A 10,590-nucleotide genomic window follows, 5' to 3' on the forward strand; every position below is an offset into this window, starting at 1 on the left:
AGGGTAGTTTCAACGGGAGGTCAAGATGACCATCCTTGTCTTGATTTTTTCTCCTGCTCCCTTCCCATTTAACAAATCTATCGCTGGACTTGTCCCAAGTCTGGTGGACATCATCATCAGGCACCAAGGTGAAATGGCCATTTTTAAAGTGTCAGGGAAGCATTCAACGGGCCTCCAGAGTTCAGGAGCAGTTCACAGTAGCGCTTGAGATGGTCCAGTGGATAGAAGATGGTTCTAACAACCAGAAGACCTAGGTTCCAGTCACAGAACATCCTGGAACTTGTCAACATGAGTGAAGACTGCATGTGCAGAAGAGTCGCAGTGCCCCATTGCCCCTCTTCTTTCTCATTTTTACTCCTACCCCAGTGGGAGTATAACTGGCAGGGACAAGTTCAGGAGTGTTTTAGACTGTGAGCTCATTGTGGAAAGGGATTGTCACTCTTTACATTGCACTGTAATTTCCCAAGCATTTAGTACAGTTCTCTGAACAAAGAACTTAATAAATATGATTAAATGAATGACAATGAATGAGGCTCTACACGAGCCATTAGCCTTATAGTCAACTCCTCTGTGCAAATTCTCAGGCCCAAAGTCTCTGGACTATAGCTCATCTTTGTTCCTGACAAATTACTCCATCACCATTTTACCCCGCAGCCCAAGTCTAGGATCTCAGGCCAGATTTTCCACTGGTTTTTATGGAACACTTCACCCCCAAGATGTCTCTAGATCCAAGGCCACTACGACATGGGGAAGAAAATGTCCACATAAATGCTCTTTTGCTCCGTATTTGTCAGCACAGACACCCCACTGCCCAACAGAGTCAAATCAATAGGCCAGAGGTAGTTGAAATGGGCACCAGCTTTAGAGTTCTCTGTCGGGATCCTAACAACCTGATATGGGCTCACTCAGCCACCTTCTTCCTCATGATAGCCTAGTGATTCCCCACTCACTTTCCTGCATTTCCTCAACCAGCATTCCTTCCCACAAGAAGGTGCTTTGATCCAAGATGGGGACTTTTAGCCCACGTTCCCAAGGGGCATCTTTGACTTACTGCCTATTCCCACAAGGAAGGGAGGGTGATAGTGATACATTGGGGTCTACAGTCAAATGACTAAATCATGGTTGCTAGTCGTGGAAAAATGGAGAAAGTGAGGAAATGTTCCTCAATAGAGGAGGAGGTTCAGAACCTCCTTGCCCAGGAAGCAAGATGCTAATTGGCTGCCGCTGAGGTCAACAAGATAGAAAATTAATCTTCCCCTGGGACTGAGAATACTGCCTTGTCAGAGTCTTCATTGCTAATCTACTCTTTGCTTTCCTATTGGTTCCAAGGATGGCAGGGAAGGGATCCAACATACTGGATACCCACCACCACCACAGTGTATATAAGAGGCATGGAGCACCAGGAGGTATTCAAACTTGGGAATCTCCTCCTACTCTGAGACAATACCAGATCCTGAACCAACCGACACCATGGTCAACTCCTGCTGTGGATCCGTCTGCTCCGACCTGAGCTGCGGAAGAGGCTGCTGCCAACAGACCTGTTGTGAGCCCAGCTGCTGCAGCAGCCCTTGCTGTCCCCCGACATGCTGCCAGACCACCTGCTGCAGAACCACCTGCTGCCGCCCAACATGCTGTGCAACCAGCTGCTGTCGCCCAACCTGCTGCAGACCTACTTGCTGCCAGTCGGTCTGCTGCCAGCCCACTTGCTGCCGTCCAGTCTGCAGTGTTGCCAGCTGCTGCAGGCCCTGCTGCCCCCAACCTTGCTGTGTGTTTACCTGTTGCAGGCCCTGCTGCCCCCGCCCATGCTGTGTGTCCAGCTGCTGCAGACCCTGCTGCCCCCAACCATGTTGTGTGTCTAGCTGCTGCCAGCCTTGCTGCCTCCCCACATGCTGCCAAACCACTTGCTGCCGCCCAACCTGCTGTGTGCCCAGCTGCTGCCAGCCTTGCTGCCGCCCAGCTTGCTGCCAAACCACTTGCTGCAGAACCACCTGCTGCCGCCCTACCTGCTGTTCAGCATCTTGTTGTTGAACAACCTCCCCTCCTGTCGGCTGCTTGCAACCAATGACCAGCCATATTGATGCCCGGGTTCCTTGGATCATATGGAGCCAACTCGGAGTAGGATTGTGCTGCCTGCCCGCATAGAGCCAAGCCACCTGACAACAACCTGGGGCCCACAGTCCTCACCAGCCTCCCAGTCAACAGCCACCCACCTCAGCCAGCATAGATGCTGGCTTCCAAAGAGCCATCAGCCAAAACACCAAAGGACATTTCAGTCATATCCTCTCAACTGCCATGTTCTCAACATGACATCTGAGGAGGGGCAAAGGAATTTTCCTTAGCGATTCATCTGGCTTTGGAAATCACTTCCTCTGGCCCCAGTCCAGGTATTGTGGGGGCTGAATTCTTTAAGTCTAAAACCCTCTCTTCTCTTCCTGATGTTCACCCGTGTTTTGATCCTATTTCACTCTAATAAACTTTCCGTTTACAGCACAAAATAATCCTGAAGTTGTGAATCTTGATTTCATGAGATTTGGTCCTTGATTACTGCCCTAGCCCCATGGTAAACCAGGTACTGAAAAATACGTTCTAAATTCATCTGATTCCTAAAGCTCATTGATCTCATTGCCCAATCTGCTGCATGTTCAGCTCCTGCAGGCTCTACTGTTCCTCACCATGTTGCAGGTCTACCTGCTGCAGGTCCTTTATTTGCAGAACTGCAATTGTTAATCTACTCAGTGCTTTCCAATTGGTCCAAACTATGGCAAGGAAAGGGTCTGGCAGCCTGGATCATATTTCTTTAGCAATCCACGTACCACCATATTAGGGCTTATAAGGGGCAAAAGGAAGCAAGGAGTCATTTAAAATCAGGAATCTCCTCCTCTGCTAAGCAAAAACTAGACCCTGAACCAACCAACACCATGGTCAACTCCTGCTGTGGATCCATCTGCTCTGACCTGAGCTGCGGAAGAGGCTGCTGCCAAGAGACCTGCTGTCAGCCTGGCTGTTGCTTCTCAGAGTGTCCAGCCTCCAGCACTTCTGGGGTACATCATGAGTTGCTGTAGCAATGAAAAGAGTGAATTTTGGGGAATGGAGTCATACAAGTCCCTGAAAGTATTCCCTTGCCTCAGAAGGAATAACTCCCTCTTGGTTGTTAATATACTGCAGATCTACGGGAATCTGCAACTCATTTTCAAGTGGTTTCAGAGGTTACTTTGGCAAGCAAAAGGTATGGAAGGTTACCCAAGCTGACCCATTTCCATCCCAATTTCCCCAAAGATGACACATCAGCCAGTGCACCTTCTCCTGTAGACTCTAAACTCTTTTGGGACAGGGATCGTTGCGAGCGTTATTATCTATTAATCTATTATAGATCGTATCTATTAACTCTGTTGTGCTTAGAACAGTACTTGGTGTGCAGTGTGCTCATTAAAAACCATTGATTGAAACAATTCCTGTCTTCAAGGGAGGCAATCTGTTATAGCCCCCCTCCAATCCCAACTGCATCTCAGCCTCTTGGAGCTGCAAATCACCTCCAGAGGCTAGCATCTCTGGGTAGCTCTACACCTGGAGAGGAGAATGACAGATGGGTTGTCTCTTCTGCTCTTGGAGATCTCTTTGAATGGATGCTATAATTTTGCTGGGGCTATAAACAAATTTATTCCTACTTTACCAGGGTCCTGGGAATGTGTCTACTAACTCTGTTATATTGTATTCTCCTAAGTGTTTCATACAGTGTTTTGCACACAGCAAGTGCTCATTAAATATGATTGATTGATTGATCCTGACTGTTAAGTCTTCTAACCTCTCCTGACACCAGGTTAGAAATATTTATAATAGCAAAACTAATTGTGGTATTTGTTAAGTGCTTACTGTGTGCCATGCACTGTACTAATAGCTGGGATAGATACAGTACAATTCAGTGAGTCACAGTCTCTGTCCCACCTGGGACTCACAGTCTAAAGGGGAGGGCAAACAGATATTTCATCTCCATTTTATAGAAAAGGAAACTGAGGCACAGAGAAGTAATTTTCTCAAGGTCATACAGCAGGTAAATGGAGAGCTGGGATTAGGACTCTGGCCATTCAGTCTCAGACTTCTTTGTGGAATCCTCCTCTGCCTCCCACCCCCTAACTGTTGTTGTCCCTCGAGGTTCCTTTCTGGATGCCTTTCTATTCTCCATCTACACCTACTCCCTTGGAGAATTCATTCACTCCCATGGCTTCAAATACCACCACTATGCAGTTGATACCCAAATCTACATCTCCAGCCCTGATATCTCTCCTCTCCAGGCTCACATCCCCGCCTGCCTTCAAGACATGTGTACTTGGATGTCGTCCTGTCACCTCAAACATAACATGTCCAAAACAGAACTCCTCATCTTCCCACCCAAACCCTGTTCTTCCTCTGGTGTTCCCTTCACTGTAGATGGCACCACCATCCTTCTTGTCTTGGTGTCATCCTTGACTCCTCTCTCTCATTCAACCCACATTTTCAATCCATCACTAAATCCTGTCGGTCCCACCTTCACATCATAGCTAAAATCCACCCTTCCCTCTGTATTCAAACTGCTACTACATTAATCCTATCCAGCCAGAATCACTGCATCAGCCTCCCTGCTGACCTCCAAGGCTCCTGTCTCTCCCCACTCCAGTCTATACTTCGCTCTGCTGCCCAAATTATTATTCTATAAAATCCTTCAGGACATGTCACCCCATTCCTCAAAAATCTCCAGTGGTTGCCTAACCGCCTGCACATCAAACAAAAAATCCTCACCATTAAAGCACTCCACCACCCTGCCCCCTCCTACCTCACCTTGCTTCTCTCCTTCTACAACCCAGGCCACACACTTCACTCCTCTAGTGCTAATCTTCTCACTGTGCCTCGATCTCGCCTGTCTTTCCACTGACCCCTAGCCCACATCCTGCCTCTGGCCTGGAATGCTCTCCATCTTCAAATACGGCAAACAATTACTCTCTCCCTCTTCCAAGCCTTATTGAAAGCACATCTCCTCCAAGAGGCCTTCCCGGACTTAGCCCCACCTTTCCTCATCTCCAACTCCCTTCAGGGTCCCCCTGCCTTTCTCCCTTTCTTCTTCCCCCATACCAGCTCCACAGCCCTTAAGGACTTATCTGTCATTTTATTTATTTGTACTGATGCCTGCCTCCCTTCTTCTAGACTGTAAGCTCGCTGTGAACAAAAAATGTGACTGATTATTGTTATATTGTACTACAGGTCTACATCTTCATCTACATCTTCTATATTGTAGCCTAGGTCTACATCTTCCCACTCCTCAAAACTCCTCAGCTTCACATCAAGCAGAAATGTCTTGTCATTGACTTTAAAGCAGTCAATCACCTGTCCCCCTCCTACCTTCCCTCACTGATTTCCTTCTACGGCTTAGCCCAAACACTTTGCTCCTCTAGCACCAGCTTGCTCATTGTAGTATGAAATCAGTGAGGTAACATAAGAATGGGCGAGCTGATTGAGTGCCAACCCCTTTCCCACATCCCCACCTCCCTCCCTGCCTGGAAATCCCTCCCTTTTCACATAAGACATGGTTCATGATCCCACGAAGGGTTAATTAGCAAGTACTTTGCTATCTGCAGATGGCCTTATTCCTGATATATTTTGTTAACTGGTGGTCCTAGTAGAGATTTCATTTATGATGTCAAGATACTCTCGCTCATAGTACTCTTTCTTTAACATTGACTATTATGACTAAAAAGATGGAAATCAATGCAATAGATTAAATCATTTTGTATTTCTACTGCATTCAAGTAGTTTTAAAGAAAAAAGTACAAGAAATAATGATGCCAGGATTTTCCATGCTGGGAAGGGATATTTTATTAGAAAACAGTCAATCACCGAGACATAATCATCATCATCATCATCATCATCAATCGTATTTATTGAGCGCTTACTATGTGCAGAGCACTGTACTAAGCACTTGGGAAGTACAAATTGGCAACATATAGAGACAGTCCCCACCCAACAGTGGGCTCACAGTCTAAAAGGGGGAGACAGAGAACAAAACCAAACATACTAACAAAATAAAATAAATAGAATAGGTATGTACAAATAAAATAAATAAATGAATAAATAAATATTTATTTATTTAACGTAATAAAACAAGAGTGAGGAGCAGGACACAAAGAAAGCATATCAAACTCAGAGGATTCGGGATCTGGGAGCCTGGACAGTGGTCTGAGAAAGGGTTTTCCCAAGCTGGATGGATACCTGGGGAATGATCCATTTTCCTTCTTTAGATTGGCACATTGCCTCCTTGCAATGAGGACTTTGAGCTGTTCATTTGTTTTTTGGTCAGTGGCTTCTACATTGGAGGAGTCTGCCTGCTGAGTGGGAGGCCAGACCATGTTCCAAGGGGGTGAGGATTGTGGGTTTCATGTTAGTGTCAGGCAACTTTGCTCATTGTGGACAATGGGACCCTCCCATTGCACAATCCTTCTCCCAGGTAGTTTCAGGAGGAGCAGGAAGCTCAGGTCTCCATGTGGACGGTCATCGATTACAAGCAGTTAGCAGGATTGGAGATTGTTCAGCAGCAAGATGATGCACAGCAAGTAGGGCTGCAGCATGTGGTTCTGCAGCAAGTGGTTCGGCAGCAAGCTGGGCGGCAGCAAGGCTGGCAGCAGGTGGGCACACAGAGGTCGGGCGGCAGCAAGTGGTTTGGCAGCATGAACTCGATCCTCTGAGCCTGCAATGATTTAATCCCTTTCATCGCTCCCTCTCACTTTTTCAGGCTTGGCTGCCTGGCTGCTCTCTAATAAAATTTCCCATCGGTGGAGTAAAAATATCCTGGCATCTCTGGTAGCTGTTCTTTGAATGCTTGTCTTTAGTTTCTCACAAATATACCCCTGACTAGAGTTCTGCAACCACAACATTTTTCAGTTTCTCGGCATGATCTGCAGGCCCATACTACAGCCCTCAGATCCCAGGATACCACTAATAAAAGCTGTTACTGATGAAGATGGTGGTTTTGATCATGATGATGAGGGATGACTGACCTAGGAGCTGGCTAAAAGGACAGAACAAGCATCACTTTGACTTGACCATCAGCCCGAACTGCCCACTCTCCTGCAACCATTCCTTAAAGTGCAGCCAAATTTAGTATCCTGAGTTAGGTACACAGATACAACCAGCAAGACCTTCCCAGGAAGAAATGGCATCAGATTCACCCCCATGATACCCCAAATGGGAAAGCTGTATCATCCATGGGAGGCTGTGATGCACCCTGCCAATGTCTATGAGACTTTGCTCTGGATGAAGTCCATTGTGCCTGCTTCCAATCAGTCTATCAATCAATCAGTGGTATTTATTGAGCATGTACTGTGTTCAGAGCCCTTGAGAGAGTAAAACACAACAGAGTTGGTAGACACATTCTCTGCCATCAACTAGCTTGCAGTCTAAAGGGGGAAAGAGTCATTAATACAAATAAATACATTACAGATACGCATTTAAGGGCTATGGGGCTGAGGGTCTTGTAAGCTGTTGCAGGGGTCGGTTGAAGTCAGTTCACTCCTGTCCCAGGGAGCTCAGATGGAGAAAGCTGAAGGACTGATCCACAAAACTCCCTGGGTTGTTCTACTTGCCCACAGACATACCAGATCCATCCTGGGTAGTGTAACTCTCCCTCCCTGGATCCATCCTGGAGTAAGGGAAGACACTCAAGTGGTCACACCATTGCTACGCAGTCACAACTAGCTCCTGCTAGAACATGCCAGAGCTCTTTAGAAAATTAGCTGCCACCATCCTGCAATTGAATGGATTTTCACACCCTGGAGATGTGGTAGGCTTAGGGGTTTGCTTGCCCACCCAAAACCCATCAGGTACAATAGTCATCTGGAGAAAGAATCAAAAAAGTCTAAATTCCCTCCTTCAGTCAAAAGTGATTTCCCTGAATTTGGAGAGTTCATACACAGAGGGTATACATACCCATCTTCATTAAAAAGGAACATGAAATCATTTACTCTATGTATAGAAAATGGGTAAGGCAGAATGTGATGCCTCCTTCAGCAAGGAATGCCTGAACAGGCCAACAGCTTAAGTCGGGTGGTAGGGACTTTTGAAATGAAAGGCAGGTGTACCTGCAAATAGACCATAGCTTGGTACTACACCACATATTAGCAAGTTAGCAAGATCCACATATGCACTTGGATTTGTACCCTTTACTCACCCTCCCCCCCTGCACCCCCCTCCCTCAACCTCACAGCACTTATGTACAATTGCATAATTTATTTATGTGTGTTGATGTCTGTCTCCCCATCTAGGTGGTAAGCTTAATGTGGGCAGAGAACATGTCAATCAGCTCTGTTATATTGCACTCACCCAAGCGCTGCTAAATAAATACCTTTGATGATGATGGTGATCACTACCCTTCCCTACAGTGAGTGAGGAAAATTCCCAATGTTCTGGCATCAGAGACTGTTTGGATCTCCATTGCAAGTAGAAATCCTTCTGGATTTTCCAGAATGATCCCAACACTTCGTATGCTAGACACGTGAATTTGTCTGTTAGGCCTTTCTTTTCTTTCAGCTGCCATTTCTACCTGCTCCCAAACGCTTAGTATAGTGCTCTGCACATGGTAAGCACTCAATAAATATGATTGGTTGGTTGATATGAAATTAACAGGGGTATGCTCTCCAAGAATGTCTCTTGCATTCACACAGGTCATGGGACAACCTGTGATTTCAACAGAGGAAAATTCAGAGAGAGGCAGAAGCCAGGAGAAGGATCAGACCCATGGGCCCATCTTGTCAACTGCTTCCTTCTCCTTTGATAAATCTACTCCAGAACTGAACCCGGCTGAAGAGCAGTAGTCTGCCATGGTAACCAGGGAATAAACTAGGCTTTGTTCACACTCACTTTCTCTTTCTGATGGGTAATGGGGGGACGGCCAGTTGGGAATGTAAAGTAACTTTATCTTCTCCACCGTACTGACTAAACCACAGTTACCTTGCCAACAGGTAACTGGGAGAGGAGCTGCTGAGAATTCTGGCTAACCTGACACTAACATGTCCAAATCAATGGGCTTTTCGCTCTGTACATATCATCCAGCCGATCTGATGTCCTGCAGGCTCAAGTCTCAATTGGCCAGAGGCTAAGGGAATGAACGCAAGCTGGTAAGTTCTCTTTCAGGATCCTGAGAGGCTGACATCACTCACTCAACCACCTCCTTCCTCATGATTCCCTAGTGACTCCCCACTGAGAGCCCTTCGGTCTGCCCTTCCTGCTTTCCTGCAACCAGCATTCCTTCTTCCTTTGATCCTGAATATTTCCCCATCATGGAGACCTTCACCCCATGTGACCCAGGTGGGTCACATAGTGGACTCCACACAAGGAAGGGAGAGAAAGTGATGTCCAGTCACACAGTCACCTGACAGGACCATGGTTGACGGTGACGGGAAAATAGCTGAAGTGAGAAGACATTCCACAGGAGAAGGGGAAGTTCACAATTGGTCCTTGGGAAGCAGGGGCCGATTAGCTGTTACCAAGGTACACAAAAAAGATCATCATTTCCCTGGACCTGCCCACAGCTCCTTGTTAAAACCTTAATGGCCAATCAGCTTGTTGCTTTCCAACTGACCACATTGTTGTCCACTGGGCTACCATTCACCTCCACAACAGGGTATATAAGGGCACAGGGATCAAGGAGAAATTCAAACTTGGGAATCTCCTCCTACTCTGAAACAACACCAGACCCTGAACTAACCGACACCATGGTCAACTCCTGTTGCGGATCCGTCTGCTCCGACCTGAGCTGCGGGAGAGACTTCTGCCAAGAGACCTGCTGTGAGCCCAGCTGCTGCAGCAGGCCTTGTTGCCCCCCAACGTGCTGCCAAACCACTTGCTGCAGAACCACCTGCTGCCGCCCAACGTGCTGTGCGACCAGCTGTTGTCGCCCAACCTGCTGCAGGCCCACTTGCTGCCGCCCAACATGCTGCGTTTCCAGCTGCTGCAGGCCCTGCTGCCCCCAACCTTGCTGCGTATCTACCTGCTGCAGACCCTGCTGCCCCCAACCATGCTGTGTGTCTAGCTGTTGCAGGCCCTGCTGTCCCAGGCCCTGCTGTCCTAGGCCCTGCTGCCCCCGACCCTGCTGTGTGACTAGCTGCTGCCAACCCTGCTGTCGCCCAACATGCTGCCAAACCACTTGCTGCCAGACATCTTGCTGCCGTCCGACCTGCTGTGTTCCCAGCTGCTGCCAGCCTTGCTGCCGCCCGGCTTGCTGCCAAACCACTTGCTGCAGAACCACCTGCTGCCGCCCTACTTGCTGTGCATCATCTTGCTGCTGAACTATCTCACCTCCCACCAGCACTTGCAACAACTGACCATCCACACAAATGCCCATGTTCACCAGCCTCCTCTCACCCAGGAGAAAGACTGTACTGCCCTCCCAAAATGAGCCACACTGCCTGACATCAACATGATACCCACGTTCTTCAGCTCCATGGAACAAGGCCCTGGCTCCAACTTGATGACTGCCCTCCTCAATCAGCGTGGACCCTACTTCCAAACAGCGGTCATAGGTCAAAAGCCCAGAGAACATCTCATTCTTCCCCATCCTCTGCCTGACAC

General features: G+C 47.7%; 2 protein-coding genes across 3 annotated transcripts; both read left to right on the plus strand.

Annotated features, from left to right (window-relative positions):
• Positions 1 to 1,398: 1,398 nt before the first annotated feature.
• LOC119934360 (keratin-associated protein 9-1-like) lies at positions 1,399 to 2,028 on the plus strand. Its single transcript, XM_038753831.1, has one exon. It carries the CDS (start codon positions 1,471 to 1,473, stop codon positions 2,026 to 2,028), a length of 558 nt encoding a protein of 185 aa, XP_038609759.1. The 5' UTR covers positions 1,399 to 1,470.
• Positions 2,029 to 2,918: 890 nt separating this feature from the next.
• LOC119934357 (keratin-associated protein 4-4-like) lies at positions 2,919 to 10,307 on the plus strand. Of its 2 annotated transcripts, XM_038753827.1 has the most exons (3): positions 2,919 to 3,016; positions 7,504 to 7,514; positions 9,799 to 10,307. In XM_038753827.1, the coding sequence occupies exons 1-3, from the start codon at positions 2,919 to 2,921 to the stop codon at positions 10,305 to 10,307; spliced, it is 618 nt and encodes a 205-aa protein (XP_038609755.1). The 2 variants fall into 2 exon arrangements, with proteins under 2 accessions (XP_038609755.1, XP_038609756.1); XM_038753828.1 differs by lacking the exons at positions 2,919 to 3,016; positions 7,504 to 7,514 and having other exon boundaries at positions 9,735 to 10,038; positions 10,135 to 10,307.
• Positions 10,308 to 10,590: the final 283 nt, after the last annotated feature.

This window comes from Tachyglossus aculeatus, chromosome 11, assembly GCF_015852505.1.
Source record: "Tachyglossus aculeatus isolate mTacAcu1 chromosome 11, mTacAcu1.pri, whole genome shotgun sequence".
Taxonomy (NCBI): Eukaryota; Metazoa; Chordata; class Mammalia; order Monotremata; family Tachyglossidae; genus Tachyglossus; species Tachyglossus aculeatus.